Source organism: Erinaceus europaeus, chromosome X, assembly GCF_950295315.1.
Source record: "Erinaceus europaeus chromosome X, mEriEur2.1, whole genome shotgun sequence".
In the NCBI taxonomy this organism is placed as follows: Eukaryota; Metazoa; Chordata; class Mammalia; order Eulipotyphla; family Erinaceidae; genus Erinaceus; species Erinaceus europaeus.
Genome location: NC_080185.1, coordinates 89,942,272 through 89,959,869, shown reverse-complemented (window position 1 = coordinate 89,959,869; position 17,598 = coordinate 89,942,272). Strand labels below are relative to the sequence as shown.

The window sequence follows — 17,598 nt, the reverse complement described above, 5'->3', positions numbered from 1 at the left end:
GCTCAGTGGGTCCTTGGTGTAATGAGGCTGGCGGATCAGTCCTCCAAGATGAACCAAGGGCACCCCGGAGTCCTTTGGGTAGGAGCACTGGTGCCTAATTCGTGATTCTGGGGGGTGGAGGGGGGGGACGGTCCATACAGATACTGATGAATGTTTCTGGGTGGTGGGGGTGGGAGGGGTTGTGGAGTCCTTTAACCCTCCCCACCCCGCCCCATTGGGTCGTCCAGGCAGGGCACTGTGGCGGCCAGGGGGCGTCCGCAGGTGTGACTTGGGGTGGGGGGCACGGGTTGTCTCTCCTTCCTCCCCAGCCTTCTCAGCTCAGCCTCCCAGGAGGCGGCATTTGGCCATTCGAAAGCGCGTCCCTGGACGGTCGTAATGTCCCCGCACCCCAACATTCCGAGGTCGCGGGGATCCGGGGAAGCCAAAGGTACCCGCAGCGCCGACCTGAATGCCGCTGACCTCCCGGGTCCCACTCCCCACCGCCCCGCGCTCCTCCCACCTTCCCTCCTCCCGCTACCCTCCTCCCGGTCCCCGCCCCGCTCCCGCCGTCTCATTGGTCCAGCCCGCCGGTCGGGCCTTCCCCCCTTCACCCCGGATTTAAAGGGCCCGCTCCCCCGCTACGCCTTGGGAACCGCAGCTGGTCCCGGCCTTGCGGCCTGCGGGGGGCGGGGGGGCAGGCTGCCCGGAGGAGGCGGCGGCAGTGGCGGTGGCGACGGCGCTTCCCCGACCCCCCAGGACCGCAGCTTCCTTCCTGCCAGGTAGGTCCCCAGCAGTGCTCACGCGGCTCCTCCGCTCCCATCCTGAGCCCCCCCCTCCACCAAGCCGATCGGCAGCGCGTGTCCGGCCCCCCCCCCCCTCCATCACCTTTCCCACCACCCCTCCAGCTCTGCCCCTCCCACACGACCTCTGCCTCCCGGTAGCCCCCAGGCTTGGGACAGGGCTTTGTTGGCGACCGCGGGAGGCTGGGTGGGGGTGAGATGGGGTGCGATACAGGACACCCCACACACACATACATCCGTACATGGAGAGAGAGATGCACACGGCTCCCAAGTGTCAGATCTCCTTCTCTGTCCTGTATACTGAGCGTCTCTACCTTGGAAACCAGGGCGCCCCCCACCCCCCCGCGCGCATTTGCTACACGGCCTAGAACGTATTCCGTTCCTAGCCCCCTCCGATCCAGACTGTTCCCAGCACAGCACACAGGAGACGCTGGTCCTCCATCCATCGCGGGCACTCAGGACCCCCAGACACACACAGCTGGCAGCTCAGTTTCATGCACCTGACGCGCGCGCCCTCCACTCGTCGCCCCCCCCCCTCCGCCCCGCTCCGACCCCGGTCTCTAAGTGGACCGGCCACCCCCCTCAAAAAAAAAAAAACAACCTGAAATCGGACTGTCCCATGTCCAACCTGGAGCACTGTCTGCCTTATGGACACCCCAGCTCTCTGTGTCCCTCCCCACCCTCCACCCCCACCTTCGGCAGGTCTGTCCATCTGTCGGTACATCCGCGGGGGTCCACCATGGCCACCTTCAGCCGCCAGGAATTTTTCCAGCAGCTGCTACAGGGCTGTCTCCTGCCCACTGCCCAGCAGGGCCTGGACCAGATCTGGCTGCTCCTGGTCATCTGCCTCACCTGCCGTCTCCTCTGGAGGCTTGGTAAGTGTCCCCCCACACACACACCACCACATACACACATTGTGTCTGTCACCTGCCTAGTCACACCTGGGCCCCGATGGTCCCCAGGAAGCCATGTGGCAGGTAGCCACATGGGACCAGGCCATGCCAGGTGCCAGCATGCTCAGCACACCATGTCCCTCCAACTCAAACTCCTTGGGACCACATACAACATCCTGCCACCCAGCAGCCCCCCCATGACCTACCAGGCCAAGCCATGCCTTTCTGTATGCCTGCACCAGAAAATTCTGGAAAACTGAGAGACTCAGAGCAGCAGCAGCCGAGCGGAGGGCGACTGGGCCAGGATGAAAACTGAGGTGCCCAGATGTTGACCTATTGAAATATATCCATCCCAATTTTTAAAAAGTAATGTTTATTTATTTATTTATGACAGGATAGAGAGAAATTGAGAAAGGGAGACGTGAGGGAGAGAGAGAGAGAGACCTGCAGCCCTGCTATATCATTAATGAAGCTTCTTCCTTGCAGGTGTGGACTGGGAGCTTGAACTCAGGTCCTTGTGCTTGGTGATGTGTATGCTTGACTGAATGTGCCACCAGCCATCACCACCCCATGTGTTTTCTTTAAGATTTATTTTCTTGACTATATATGATAAAGAGCTTCACACAAGACACACAGAGAGAGAAGCTAGAGCAGATATGCGGGACTGGGGATTGAACCCAGAACCTCAGGCATGCAAGTCCAGCACTCTACCAGTTGAGCCATTTCTCCAGCTGCTATTCATTCCAATATTATAAAATTCTAGAATGATGATGTCACAGGATTATGGAGTCCATCCCAAAGAACCATGTTGCAGACTCACAGGAATTCTGACTGGCTGACATATGGATGTGCTTGGCTTCAAAAATGCCGCAGAGGGGGAGGGGGCAGGCAGTGGTGCACCCAGTTAAGAGCACATAGAACCAGAGCAAGTTAAGCCCAAGAACCAGAGCAAGGATCCAGCTTCGAGCCCCAGACTCCCCACCTGCAATAAGGATGCTTCACAGGCAATGAAGCAGGTCTGCAAGTGCCTATCTTTCTCTCTCTCTCTCTCCCTCTCTCTCTATGTCCCCCTCATCTCTCAATTTATCCCTGTCCTCTCCAATAAAATGGAAAATATGGCCACCAGGAGCAGTAGATTTTTTAGTGCCAGCACCAAACCCCAGCGATAACCCTGGGGGTGAAAAAAAGAAAACACAGCATTCTCGATTTCTAGACTCAAGGCCTGATGAGATTTGAGGGTTCTAGGTTTCTGTGATCTTCCCACAATCAAAGAAGGTCTTAATCCAAATGGTAAGTTTCCAAGCCCCATAGTTTCCTATAGGAAGCTGAAATTTCTGGAAACCTGAGATTGGACAGTTGCATGTTTTGTTTTGCTTTTGTTTATTTATTTTTACTAGAGCTCTGGTTTATGGCAGTGCTAGGGATTGAACCTGGGAGCTCAGAACCTCAGGCATAAAAATCCTTTGCAGAACGATTATACTATTTCCCTTGTCCCTTTCTTTTCTTTTCTTTTCTTTCCTTTTCTTTCTTTCCTTTTCTCTTCTCTTCTTTTTTTCCTATTCAATGTATTCATTCATTAGTGGGAGAGAGAGAAAGAGAGAGAGGGGAGGGGGAGAGAGAGAGAGAGAGAGAGAGAGAGAACACCAGAGCATCACTCTGGAATATGCAATGCTGAGAACCAAACCCTGAATCTTATGCTTGAGAGTCCAACACTTTATCCAGTGCGCCACCTCCTGGACTGACTCACTGTTCTTCCTCTTCTGCCTCATCTTTCTCATCTTTTCTTTTTTAAAAAAAATATTTATTTCAGGGCTGATGCAATAAATCACCTGGAAGCTTCTGTGCTGTGATCCCCCCAAAAAAAATATTGCACACATACATACACACACTAAAACCTTTTTTATAAGGATTTTTATTATCCTTATTTATTAGATAGATACAGCCAGAAATCAAGAGGGAAGTGAGATTGAGAGAAAGAGAGACAGAGAAGACACCTGCAGCCCTGCTTCACCACTAAAGCTTTCCCCCTGCATGTGGGGATCGGAGGCTTGAACCTGTGTCCTTGTGCATTGTAACGTGCACTCAACCAGGTGTGCCACCACCTGGCCCCTACACCAAAACCTTTTTAAAAAATATTTATTGGGAGTCAGGTGGTAGCGCAGCGGGTTAAGCACACATGGCGCAAAGCGCAAGGATCCTGGTTCAAGCCCCCGGCTCCCCACCTGCAGAGGAGTCGCTTCACAGGTGGTGAAGCACGTCTGCAGATGTCTTTCTCTCCCCCTCTCTGTCTTCCTCTCCTCTCTCTATTTCTCTCTGTCCTATCCAACAATGACAACAACAACAATAACTACAACACTAAAACAACAAGGGCAACAAAAGGGAATAAATAAGTAAATAAATATTAAGATTTATTGAAGCCATTGAAATAACTCAGTCAGGTAGCGCACTATTTTGTCAAGTGTGTGACCTAAGTTTGAACCTGACCCCTACTGCACTGAAGGAAACTTCAGTGCTATAGTCTCTCCACCTTTCTCTCTGCCTCTCTGCTTTCTCTGTCTCTATTTTTAAAAAGAGAGAGATAAAAGATTTGTTTTACTTACTACATGGGGGGAAGAGATAGAGAAAGTATTTCATATGAGGCAGAGAGAATCCTGAATACCACTCCAGTAACATGTGGTCCCGGGATTAAACCGTGAACCTCAGGCACGAAAGTTTAATGTTCTGCTCCCCAACCCACTTTTTTATTTTCTTGTAAATGAATCTTTCACTCCCACCCCTCACACCTGGTTTGTCATTTTTAAATAGCTCAGGATTACTGGGAGGTTGAAACCATGGTATAATGAACACTCTTCTGTCTATCACCAGAGTCTCCAGCTGTCAACATGTGGTCATGTTATCACCCACCACCACCCCCGTGTATGCGATCTTCCCAAAATCATTTGAAAAAAAAACCTATGGACATCATGACATTTCCTCCCAGATCCTTCAGCAAGGACATCTTCATCTACAACCACTCCCCCCACCACCAAAATTTAATCCGGCTGCAGCTATATACTCTATTAGAGGTTAATAGCAGTCTGGGAGGTGGCACAGTGGGTAAAGTATTGGACTCTCAAACATGAAGTCCTGAGTTTAAACCCCAGAAGTGTCTGTACCAGAGTAATGTCTGGTTCTCCTCCCCCCTTTCATTAATAAGTAAATAAAATCTTTACAAAAGAAGAAAGGGACTGGATGGTGGTGCACCTGGTTGAACACACATGCTACAATGTGCAAGGACCCAGGTTCGAGCCCCATCTGTACCAGGAAAGCTTTGCAAGTGGTTAAACAGTGTTACAGGTGTCTCTCTGTCTCTCTCCCTCTCTATCATGCCCTTCCCTCTCAATTTCTGGTTATCTCTATCTAATAAATAAATAAAGATAATTTTGGGGGGGTCGGGTGGTAGTGCAGTGGGTTAAGTGCAGGTGGCACAAAGTGCAAGGACTGGAGTAAGGATCCCGATTCGAACGCCCAGCTCCCCACCTGCAGGGGAGTCGCTTCATAAGCGGTGAAGCAGGTCTGCAGGTGTCTGTCTTTCTCTCCCCCTCTCTTTCTTCCCCTCCACTCCCCATTTTTCTCTGTCCTATCCAACAAGGACATCAATAACAACAACAATAATAACCACAACAATGATTTTTAAAAGGGTAACAAAAGGGGGAAAAAGATAATTTAAAGAAGTAAATAAAAATACTAAAAAAGAAGAAGAAGAAGAAATCGGGACCTGGGTGGTGGTGCATCCAGTTGAGTGTATACGTTGTCATGTGCAAGGACCCAGGTTCAAACCCCCACTCCCCATCTGCAGTGGGAGAAGCTTCATGAGTGATAAAGCAAGTCTGCAGATGTCTCTGTTCTCTCCCCCTTTTTATCGAGAGATAAAAAGGTCAGTTTCTCTCTGACCTATCAGATAACAAAGGAAAGAAGGAAGAAAGGAAGGAAAGAAGAGAGGGAGAAAGAAAGGAAGAAAGAGAGAGAGAGAGGGAGTCGGGCGGTAGCGCAGCGGGTTAAGCGCAGGTGGCACCAAACTCAAGGACCGGCGTAAGGATCCCGGTTCGAGCCCCTGGCTCCCCACCTGCAGGGGAGTCCCTTCACAGGCGGTGAAGCAGGTCTGCAGGTGTCTATCTTTCTCTCCTCTTCTCTGTCTTCCCCTCCTCTCTCCATTTCTCTCTGTCCTATCCAACAATGACAACAACAATAATAACTACAACAATAAAACAACAAGGGCAACAAAAGGGAATAAATAAATAAAATTTTTAAAAAAAGAGAGAGACAGAAAGAATGAATGAATGAATGAATGAATGAATGAATGAGAAAAAATGGCTGCCAGTAGCTGTGAATTTGTAATGCCATCATTGAGCCCAGCAATAACCCTGATGGCAAAAATGATACTTAAATTTCCTCTTGGGTCCCTCAAAATGTTCTTTAGAGAGGCCATTCCACCTTTCCAGCTGTGTAAACTCTCCCCCACCCTACCACTCAATTTCTCTTCTCTTTCTTTCTTAAATGTTTTTGTTTATTTATTACTGGATTGAGACAGAGAGAAATTGAGAAGGAAGGAGGAGACAGAGAGGGGGAGAGAGAGAGACAGAGAGACACCTGTAGTCCTGCTTCACCACTCGTGAAATATTCCCCCTGCAGGTGGGGACCAGGGGCTTGAACCTGTATCCTTGCACACTGTGATGTGTGTACTTAACCAGGTGTGCCAGCACCTGGCCCCTCCTTCCTTCCTTCCTCCCTTCCTTCCTTCCTTCCTCTCTCTCTCTTCCTTCCTTCCTTCCTTCTCTCCTTCCTTCCTTCCTTCCTTCCTTCTTTCCTTCCTTCCTTCCTTCCTTCCTTCCTTCTTTCCTTCCTTCTTTCCTTCCTTCCTTCCTTCCTTCCTTCCTTCCTTCTTTCCTTCCTTCCTTCCTTCCTTCCTTCCTTCCTTCCTTCCTTCCTTCCTTCCTTAAATTTTTCTATTAATCTGGGAGAGAAGGAGGGAGACCCAGAGTGTCATTCTGGTATATGGGACATCAGGAATGGAACTCAGAACCTCATGCTTGAGAGTCAAATGCTTTCTCCACTGTGCTACCTCCTGGGTTACTCAATTTCCCTTTCTTGTCTTCTCTGTCCCTCTCTCTCTCTCTTCCCCAGGATTGCCATCCTACCTGAAGCACGCAAGCACCGTGGCCGGCGGGTTCTTCAGTCTCTACCACTTCTTCCAATTGCACATGGTGTGGGTGGTGTTGCTTAGCCTGCTGTGTTACCTCGTGCTGTTCCTCTGCCGACATTCCTCGCACCGTGGCGTCTTCCTGTCCGTCACCATCCTCATCTACCTGCTCATGGGGTAGGGCTGCCAGCAAGAGCATGGACAGGCTCTCCCTTATGTGGCTGTTGGGGGACCAGGAAGGGCTGTCTACTGGGGGATCTGTTGTTTCCGTGGGTTTTTTTTTTCTTAACCTTTTTTAAAAAGATTTTTAAAATTTATTTACTTATTGGATAGAGACAGAGAGAAATCAAGAGGGAAGGGGAAGATAGAGAAGGAGAGAGAGAAAGAGAGAGAGAGTGAGAAAGAGCGAGAGAGAGAGAAAGAGAGAGAGAGACCTGCATCACGGCCTCACCACTCGTGAAGTTTCCCCCCTGCAGGTGGGGATGGGGGCTTGAATCCAGGTCCTTGCATACGGTAATGTGTGTGCTTAACTAGGTGTTCCACCACAGGGCTCCTCAAGGCTTACTTTTTTTTTTTTTTAACAAATCATTTCTTTTTTGTATTTATTTATTTTCCCTTTTGCTGTCCTTGGTTTTTTTTTTTAAGTTTGTTTATTTATTTATTTATTCTCTTTTGTTGCCCTTCTTGTTTCTATTGTTATAGTCATTATTGTTGTGGTCGTTGTTGGATAGGGCAGAGAAAAATGGAGAGAGGAGGGGAAGACAGAGAGGGGAAGAGAAAGACAGACATCTGCAGACCTGCTTCACCGCTTCTGAAGTGACCCCCCTACAGTTATGGAGCCGGGGGCTCGAACCGGGATCCTTACCTGGTCCTTGCGCTTTGTGCCATGTGTACTTAACCCGCTGCGCTACTGCCCAGATCCCGCCCTTGTTTTTTTTTTTTTTTTTTTACTGTTGCTGTAGTTATTATTGTTGTTATTGATGTCATCGTTGTTGGATAGGACAGAGAAAATGGAGAGAGGAGGGGAAGACAGAAAGGGGGAGAGAAAGATAGACACCTGCAGACCTGCTTCACAGCCTGTGAAGCTACTCCCCTGCAGGTGGGGAGCAGGGACCTGGAACTGGGATCCTTACGCGGGTCCTTGTGCTTCGCACCACATGCGCTTAACTCTCTGCGCTACCGCCGGACTCCCAAGACTTACTTTTTTAATAAAAGGGAGATACATAGAGAGATCAGAACACTGCTCAGTTCTGACTTACAGTGGTACAGGGGCCTAAACGTGAAACCTCCTCAGTTAGGAAAGTCCTTTGCAAAACCATTATGCTGTCTCTGCAGCCCAGTCTGTCATTTATTACTTACCTTCCCCCCCCTCCAGACAGAAATTGAGAAGGGGAAAAGGGAGATAGAGGGGGAGTAAGAGAGACACCTTCCAACCTACGTTTCATGTGTCTACTTCACAACACATGAAACATCCCCCCTGTAAGTGGGGATGAGACTGGGGAATTGAACCTGGGTCCTTGTGCATGGTAACATGTGCACTCTACCACATGCATTACCACCCAGCCCCTGAGATCTGTCATTTTTGCTTTTTAATTTTTTTTTTCAGGAAGATGAGCATCTGTTGGGAAATATGAGCATTTATTGGGATAAGGTAAGGACAGAAAAGGAGAAGAAAGTACAATCCACGTAGGAGAGAGAGATGGAGATAGAGGCATTTTTAAAAAAACAGTTTATTTGTGGGAGTCAGGCTGTAGTGCAGCGGGTTAAGCACAGGTGGCACAAAGCACAAGGACCGGCATAAGGATCCTGGTTCTAGGGAGCCGGGCGGTGGCACAGCAGGTTCAGCACATGTGGTGCAAAGCACAAGGACTGGTATAAGGATCCCGGTTCAAGCTCCCCTGGTTCCCCACCTGCAGGGGAGTTGCTTCACAGGTGGTGAAGCAGGTCTGCAGGTGTCTGTCTTTCTCTCCCCATCTCTGTCTTCCCTTCCTCTCTCCATTTCTCTCTGTCCTATCCAACAACGACGACACCAATAACAACAACAATAATAACTACAACAATAAAACAAGGGCAACAAAAGGAAATAAATTTTTTTTTAAAAAAAGGATCCTGGTTCGAGCCCCCGGCTCCCCACCTGCAGGGGAGTCGCTTCACAAGCAGTGAAGCAGGTCTGCAGGTGTCTGTCTTTCTCTCCTCTCTGTCTTCCCCTCCTCTCTCCATTTCTCTCTGTCCTATCCAACAACGACGACAATAATAACTGAAACAATAAAACAAAAAGGGCAACAAAAGGGAATAAATATTTTAAAATATATTTTTTATTTATTTTAACAAGAGAGATATAGGGAGAGAGAGAGACAGAGGCAGATACACAGAAAGAGACAAGAGCACTGCTCAGCTCTCTGGCTTATGGTGGTGCTGGGAGCTCAGAGCCTCAGGTGTGAGAGTCTTTTTGTAGAACCACTACTGCTATCTCCCCAGACCTAGAGATCTGTCATTTCTAAAAGTTTCTCTAGGCCAGTGAGGGGCCTTGGGCTTTTCCCCCTCCCCCCACCCCGCTGTAGTCTCTGAGGTCACTTTCTCCCCCAGTGAAATGCACATGGTGGACACCGTGACCTGGCACAAGATGCGAGGTAGGTGTCCCTGCTCCACGTCTCTCCTTACAGCTGCATCTCTCTCACCCATGGCTCCTCCTCTCTCTCCCCTGCCTGCCCCATCTCATGTACCTGCCTGACTCTCTTGAATCAGGGCAACAGCTGCTCCTGGGCCCATCTGCCCACCGTCCCACCCTTGTGCTCCTCTCCCCCCCAACCAATGTTGACCCACTCTCTGTCCATCCACATGACCTTGGGCACCATACCCAGGGGCCCAGATGATCGTGGCCATGAAGGCGGTGTCTCTGGGCTTCGACCTGGACCGGGGCGAGGTGGGGGCAGTGCCCTCACCCGTGGAGTTCATGGGGTACCTCTACTTCGTGGGCACCATCGTCTTTGGGCCCTGGATCTCCTTCCACAGCTACCTGCAGGCCGTCCAAGGCCGCCCACTGGTGAGGTTCCCAGTGACCAGGTGGGTGGGGACCTTGTATGGGGGGAAACACCCTGAGGGGCACTGCTCATGGACCCTCTTGGTCCCCACAGAGCTGCCGGTGGCTGCAGAAGGTGGCCCGGAGCCTGGCGCTGGCCCTGCTGTGCCTGGTGCTGTCCACCTGTGTGGGCCCCTACCTCTTCCCGTACTTCATTCCCCTCGACGGCGATCGCCTCTTTCGAAAGTGAGCACAGCATTTAGGCATCTGTCTGGCACTCGGGGTGGGGGGAGGCAAGGGGGGGACCTGGGGCCCCCCTCCCCAGCTTGGAGCCTGTCTCTTAATGCTTCTGTCTGTCTTCTGTTACCACAGCAAGAAACGCAAGGCCAGGTAAATGAGGGCAGGCGCTAAGAGTGAGTGGGGCTGACGGGGGGGGGGGGGGGGGGCGGGAGCGCAGGCGGTGGCCACCTGGTCCTGTGAGTCTGAGTCTGTGTGACCGTCCACCCCCAACCCCCACCCCAGGACTAAATAGGGACCGGTGTCTGCCTGTGGCTGTCTGTCTGACCAAGAGGGGGTTCTGTGATTCTTCCAACAACTGATGTCATGACGGGGTGTGTCTCTCTAGCCATCTGTTTGGTCTTTTCTTTTGTGAGATCTATTTATTTCACTGTCGGTGAAAGAGAGAAGCCAAGCATCATTCAGACACGGGCAATGTCAGGGATTGAACTCAGGACCTCAGGCTTGAGAGTCCAATGATTATCCACTTTGCCACCTCCCAGGCTGCCAGTTTTGTTACTCCATCGTTAGAAACAAGTTGGCAAGTTGGCAGGGCTGGGAGGTGGCACATTCGATGGAGCACACATGCTATCATGCTCAAGAATCTGAGTTCAGGCCCCAGTCCCCACCTGCAGGGAGGGAAGCTTCAGGAATGGTGAAGCAGTGCTGCAGGTCTCTCTCTCTCTCTTTCTCCCTTCTCCCCTCCCTCTCAATTTCTATCTGTTGCTATGAAATAAAAATAAATAAATAGAAAGAATGGGAGAAAGGAAGGAGGAAAGAAAGAAAGAAAAAGGGAAGAGAGAGAAAGAAAGAAAGAAAGAAAGAAAGAAAGAAAGAAAGACCAGACTGAGGAGACAGAGAATCGTGGTTCTGCAAAAGACTTTCATGCCTGAAACACCAAATGTCCCAAGTTCAAATCTCAGCGCCATCATAAGCCAGAGATGAACATTGCTCTAAAGATGGAGGATGAGAAGGAGCAGGAGGAGAAGGGGAGAAAAGAGGAGAGGAATATTTTTTTTTTTCACTCAACATGATTTTTTTTTATTTTTTTTATTTAAGAAAGGATTAATTAACAAAACCATAGGGTAGGAGGGGTACAACTCCACACAATTCCCACCGCCCAATCTCCATATCCCACCCCCTCCCCAGTAGCTTTCCCATTCTCTATCCCTCTGGGAGCATGGACCCAGGGTCATTGAGGGTTGCAGAAGGTGGCAGGTCTGGCTTCTGTAATTGCTTCCCCGCTGAACATGGGCGTTGACTGGTCGGTCCATACTCCCAGTCTGCCAGGAGAGGAATAATTAATGAAAGAGAAAAAGAAAGAAGTTATGGACTGGCAAGATAGTTTACTTAGTGCACCTGCTTTGCCATATACCTGACTAAAATTCAAGCTTGGCCCCCACCAAGCTGGAGGAAACTTTGGTGCTGTGTTTCCTTTCTTTCTTTCTTTCTTTCTTTCTTTCTTTCTTTCTTTCTTTCTTTCTTTCTATCTATCTGTCGTCTCTGCCTGTCTCTATCCTAAATAGCCAGTGTAAAATGGTGAAACCTGACAAAAACCAAAAAAAAAGAAAAAGATAAGGATAAGCAAGTTTCTGACTACAATGGAGAAGGGAAGATGTGTGCTGGTTCGTGCCAATAACTATGCCTCTGGCTAGGAGTGTGCTTCTGCTGACTGCCGGCCGGCCGGCTGGCCGCGGACTCCCTGCTTGGAGCTGGCATTCTGGTCATGTGGCTGTGGCATAATCAGTACCACAAGGTATATGGCTGTTCTCAGAGAAGCCTGGCCTGTCTGTGCTGGGGGCTGGGATTAGGTCTCACAGCCATGTGTTGCCTGCCTGTCTGTGGCAGATTCTGCCTGGGATCTGCCCTTTCTGGCTGTAGGGTATGGTCTGGTCAGACAGACCCTCCACCTTGGGCAGAACTGTGGGCTCCCCGCCCCTCCCACCACCACTCCTATGTATGTGCCCTCATCCACTGCCTGGCCACTGATTGTTTTTGTTTTGTTTTGTTTTTTGTCTCCAGGGTTATTGCTAGGGTTCGGTGCCAACGCTATGAATCCACTGCTCCTGCAGCCATTTTTTTTTTGGGGGGGTGGATAGGACAGAGAGAAATTGAGAGGGAGGGGAAGATAGGGAGGAAGAAAGACAGATACCTGCAGACCTGCTTCACCACTTGTGAAACGACTCCCCTGCAGGTGGGGGGGGCAAGGGCTTGAACCGGAATCCTTACACCGGTCCTTGTGCTTTATACTATGTATGCTTAACTCACTGCATCACCACCCAGCCCCCACCACTAATTGCTTTTTTAAGATAAATACAGAGAGGCAGAAAGAGAGAGAGAGAGAGAGAGAGAGAGAGAGCACAATTACGACACCAAAGCTTTCTTCAATGTGTGGGGCCCAGGCTCAAACCTGGGTCACACACATGGCAAAGCAGCACACTATCCAAGATTCCAAAAGATTGAGTGCCTCCCTGGGTCATTAACAAGTAGCCAGGAAGTGATCCCAGGCCTGATTCCAGAGCCTCTGCATGTCTCAGTATAAGACCCTGTCCCCTTTTGTTTGTTTCATCTTCCTTCCTTCCTGCCTTCCTTCTCTTTCTTTCTTCCTTTCTTTTTTTCTTTCTTTCTTTCTTTCTTTCTTTCTTTCTTTCTATCTTTCTTTCTTTTTCTTCCTTCCTCCTCCTCCTCCTTCTTCATTTATTTTTTTGCCTTCAGAGTTATCTCTGGGAATTGGTGTCAGCCCTGCAAATCCACTGCTCCTGGAGGCCATTTTTTCCTCATTTTTTAAAAAAATTATTGACTAGGACAGAGAGAAATTGAGAGAAGAGGGGAAAAATGGAGAGGAGGAGAGAAAGACAGACACCCGCAGATCTGCTTCACCACTTGTGAAGCGACTCCCCTGCAGGTGGGGAGCGGGAGATCAAACTGGGATTCTTGCGCAGGTCCTTGCTCTTCATGATATGCATTTAAACCGGTGAACTATGGCCCGCCCCCCTTCTTCTTTATTTTTTTGTTACCAAGGTTATTGTTGGTACCTGCATGGTTACATCATTCCCAGATGCTTTTTTTTTTTAATAGAGAGGGATAAAATGGGAAAGAGAACACCTGCAGCACTGCTCAAGCATTCATGAAGCTTCTCCCCTGCAGATGGGGATGGGAGACTCAAACATGGATCTTAGTGGATGTTTTTTTTAATTTGTCACCAGGGTTAATACTGGGGTTCAGTACCTTCACAACAAATCTACCACTCATGGCAGCCCTTTCTTTCACTCTTTTTCTTCTTCTCCTCCTCCCCCCTCCTCCTCCCTCCTCCCCTTTCTCCTCCCTCTCCCTCTTCTTCGATAAGACAGAGCAATTGAGAGGGGAGAGGGGTAGATCGCATAATGGCTATGCAAAGAGACTCATGCCTGAGACTCCAGAGTCCTGGGTGCAATCTCAAGCACCACCATAAACTAGAGCTGATTAGTGCTCTGGTAAAAAAAGAAAACTATCTATTCTTTGGGGCAGGGGCAGTAGTGCAGTGGGTTAAGTACACATTGTGCAAAGCACAAGGACCAGCGTAAGAATCCTGATTTGAGCCCCTGGCACCCCTCCTGCTTGTGGGGGAGTTGTTGCTTTACAAGCGGTGAAGCAGGTCTGCAGGTGTCTATCTTTCTCTCCCCCTCTCTGTCTTCCCCTTCTCCCTTGATTTCTCTCTGTCTTATCCAACAGCAGCAACAAAAATGGGAAAAATGGCCTCCAGGAGCAGTGGATTCGTAGTGCAGGCATCGAGTCCCAATGATAATCCTGGAAGAAAAAAAAAAAAGAGGGAGAGGGAGGGGGAGATAGAGAGAGAGAGAGAGAGAGAGAGAGAGGGGAAGACACCTGCAGCACTGTTTCACTGTCTGTAAAGTTTCCCCTCCACCCCCACAGATGTGAACTAGGGGCTTGAACCCATGTCTTGGCACATGGTAATGTGTATGTTGCTATACCCAGTGAGCCACCACCCGGTCTCACCTCTGTTTTGACCATTTCTGAAGGCAGCAGTGAGTGTGGAGGTGTGTGTGTGTGTGTGTGTGTGTGTGTGTGTGTGTGTGTGTGTGTGTGTGTGTGTAGCAGGCCACTTGGTGGCCTGGGTGTCAGTGCTGGGATGGATCAGGTTAGTGGGCCATGAGGTCAGAAGTTACGAACTGTGGATGGTGTCGGGAGTGTAGGACTGTGAGTTGAGTATGGCAGGGCCTGTTGGTATGGCCCCAGGGTGGTGGTGGTGGGGAGGGAGGCTGCAGAACCATGTCAGATTATAGGGGCAGCTCCCATATTCACCTGCGCTCCATGGAACTTAACCTGCCCCCCACCCCGGACTATGTAAGTGTATCTCAGCACCCACCTCTTTTGTCACCATCTTTCTGTCCCAACGGACACCTGGGCCCAGCCTCCCGGGCTCCTCTGACTCTCTTTCCTTTCTTCTTTGCTGCCTCCCTGACCCTTGGGGGGCCAAGGGGTACCATGGTAAGGTGAGTCTGCAGAGTAGGACTGGGGATCTACATAAATGATGGGGGAGGGGACTGGGGGGGGCGAGGAGTCTGGGTGTGATGCCTGTCTGTCCCCCATTGCCCTTCTCTCCCCAGGTGGCTGAGAGCCTATGAGAGCGCCGTGTCCTTCCACTTCAGCAACTATTTCGTGGGCTTTCTGTCCGAAGCCACGGCCACGCTGGCGGGGGCTGGCTTCACCGAAGACAAGGATCACCTGGAATGGTGGGAGGACTTAGGGGACCCCATTCTTTTTTTTTTCTTACAAGGCACTCCCCATGAGGGGAGTGGCGGGGTTGGGGGCAGGGGCAGGCGATGCTCCTCAGAGTATGGCAGGCGGCTAGGTGAAGGTTCCTAAGGATACATAGCTGCTACTGCGTCCCTTCCTCCCCAGGGACCTGACAGTGTCCAAGCCGCTGAACGTGGAGCTGCCTCGCTCCATGGTGGAAGTTGTCACCAGCTGGAATTTGCCCATGTCCTACTGGCTCAATAACTGTGAGTCACCTGGCTGCTACTCAGACACGCAGGGGTCCTCAGCCCAGGCTTTTTCTCCCCTTCCCTTCTTTCCCCTCTCTTCCCCTTTGCTTCCTTCCTTCTTTCTTTCCTTCCCCTCCCTTCCTTCCTTTCTCTTTTTCTTTCTTTCTTTACCACCAGGGTTATTGCTGGGACTCAGTGCCAATGTGATGAATCTACTGCTCCAAGTGGCATATCTCTCTCTCCCTCTCTCTCTCTCTCTCTCTCTCTCTCTCTCTCTCTCTCTCTCAATAATAGAGATGGAGGGGCCAGGTGGTAGCACACTTGGTTGAGCACACACATAACAGTGTGCAAGGATCTGAGTTCAAGACCCCAGTTCCCACCTGCAGCTTCATGACCGTTGAAGTAGTGCTGCTGGTGTCTCTCTCACCTCTCTCCCTATCTCTCCTTCTCTCTCAATTTCCCTCTGTCTGTATCTTAAATAAATACATTTTAAAAAATAAAAAAAGGAAAAAGTCTTTTAGAAAAGAGAGTGATGGTGCAGGGTAGATAGTATAGTAGCTATGCAAAGAGACTCTTGTGCCTAAGGCTTTGGATTCAAAGTCCCAGGTTCAAACACACACACACACACACACACACACACACACACACACACACACACACCACCACCACCACCACCACCACCACCACCACCAACACCACCACCACCACCACCACCACCACCACCACCACCACCACCACCACCACCACCACAAGCCAGAGCTTATCAGTGTTCTGGTTTAGAGAGAGACGGGGGGCGGGGGGAGAGAAACAAAGACAGAGAGAGAAAATGAAATGAAAAGAGTGATAGAATTTGAAAGAGAAAACAGAGAGAGATACCTTCAGCACTACTCACCACTCATGAAGCTTCCCATCTCCAAGTGGAGGCTGGGGAATTTAACCTAGGTCTTCGACCATGGTAGCACGTATGCTCAAGCGGGTGTGCCACCACCCGGCCCCCAGCTCATTCTGTTTCAGCCATTCCCACAAACTTTGCTGTGCACCTACAGTGTGCTGGCTAGTGAGGATGCTTCAAGGATTTCCCCTCCCAAGCCCCAAATCACTGGCATATGGAGACGGGGGGGTTCTAGAATAATAAGCGAGAGAAAATCTGCAGTAGTTCTGGTAGTGCTAAGTGCTGTGGTGAGAAAAAAAAAAAAGCAAACCAAATAAAGATGATTCAGGAGTGTTGGCAGGAGGGTGAGAAGAAAGAGAAGTTGTCTCTGTCTCTTTCTCCCTGTATGTCTCTCTCTGTCTCTCAGCCTCTATAAAAAGTCAAAGGAAGGCAAATAGGTGGAGTGGGGGCTGGGGGGTGGCGTACTTGGTTAAGCACATACATTCCAGTGCTCAAGGACCCAGGTTCAAGGCCCTAGTCCCCATCTGTAAGAGGAAAGCTTCATGAGTGGTGAAACAGGACTGGAAGCATCTCTCCAACTCTCCCTTCCCTCCCCATTTCTCTCTGTCTGTATCCAATAATAAAGCGCAATCACCGGCATAAGGATCCCAGTTCCAGCCCCCGGCTCCCCACCTGCAGGGGAGTCGCTTCACAGGCAATGAAGCAGGTCTGTAGGTGTCTATCTTTCTCTCCCCCTCTCTGTCTTCCCCTCCTCTCTCCATTTCTCTATGTCCTATCCAACAACAATGACGACATCAATAACAACAGCAATGATAGCTACAACAATAAAAAAACAACAAGGGCAACAAAAAGGGAATAACTAAATAAATAAATATGAAATAAGTGAATAAACAAATAAATATTTGTAGAAATGCTGCCAGGAATAGTAGCATTGTGTAGGCATGGAGCCTCCCTCTGGAGTAACCCTGGTGACAAAACAAAAACAAAGATGTATTAATGAGTTAAAAAGAGAGAGAGAACCAGAGCATCACTCTGACACATGTTAGGCTGATACCAGAGATCAAACTCAGGACTTCCTGCTTGAGAACTCAATGCTTTATCCACCACACCACCTCTGGACACTACAGTTTTAAAAGAACATAGCCAAAAGAAGTCTCACTGAGTAGGTGACATCTGAGCGATTTGTGGAGAGGGGAACATGTGATGGAGAACTATAAACAATGAGGGGACACAGCCAGTGCAAAGGCCCTGAGGCAGTGCATTGGAAGACCAGTGAGGAGGGGGCAGTGGTGGTAGCAAAATGAGGGCATGGCAGGAGGTGAGAGTGAAGAGGTGGCAGGTCCTGTAGGATCTGGCTTTTGCTCTAAGAGAGAAGGTACAGCCTCAGCATTCTGGGCAGAGGAGGTGGGTGTAGCAGTGGCTCGGGCCAGTGAAGGTAGAAAGATTGAATGCAGGATCAGTTCTGAAGGTGGAGTTGGCAGGATGTGCCCAGCCTGTGGGTACAAGAGGGGTTGGATACAAAATCGATCCTGGAACTAATGAAATAGCTCACTTGGATAGTGTGCTGTTCTTCCA

General features: G+C 49.9%; 1 protein-coding gene across 12 annotated transcripts in view; it reads left to right on the top strand.

Moving 5' to 3' along the window:
• The first annotated feature begins 604 nt into the window (after positions 1-604).
• Positions 605-17,598, top strand: part of PORCN (porcupine O-acyltransferase) — a 33,559-nt gene continuing 16,565 nt past the window's right edge. Inside the window, exons 1-11 of one of the 12 annotated variants that reach the window (XM_060183659.1) lie at positions 607-758; positions 1,479-1,654; positions 4,653-4,737; positions 6,836-7,028; positions 9,438-9,481; positions 9,713-9,894; positions 9,986-10,116; positions 10,243-10,260; positions 14,625-14,639; positions 14,754-14,879; positions 15,049-15,149. In XM_060183659.1, coding sequence (XP_060039642.1) covers positions 6,913-7,028; positions 9,438-9,481; positions 9,713-9,894; positions 9,986-10,116; positions 10,243-10,260; positions 14,625-14,639; positions 14,754-14,879; positions 15,049-15,149 — 733 coding nt within the window. In that variant the 5' untranslated portion in view covers positions 607-758; positions 1,479-1,654; positions 4,653-4,737; positions 6,836-6,912. Of the gene's footprint in view, positions 759-1,478; positions 1,655-4,537; positions 4,738-6,835; positions 7,029-9,437; positions 9,482-9,712; positions 9,895-9,985; positions 10,117-10,242; positions 10,261-14,624; positions 14,640-14,753; positions 14,880-15,048; positions 15,150-17,598 lie in introns of those variants that run through there. The other 11 variants (XM_060183660.1, XM_016190971.2, XM_060183654.1 and 8 more) reach the window with 11 other exon arrangements.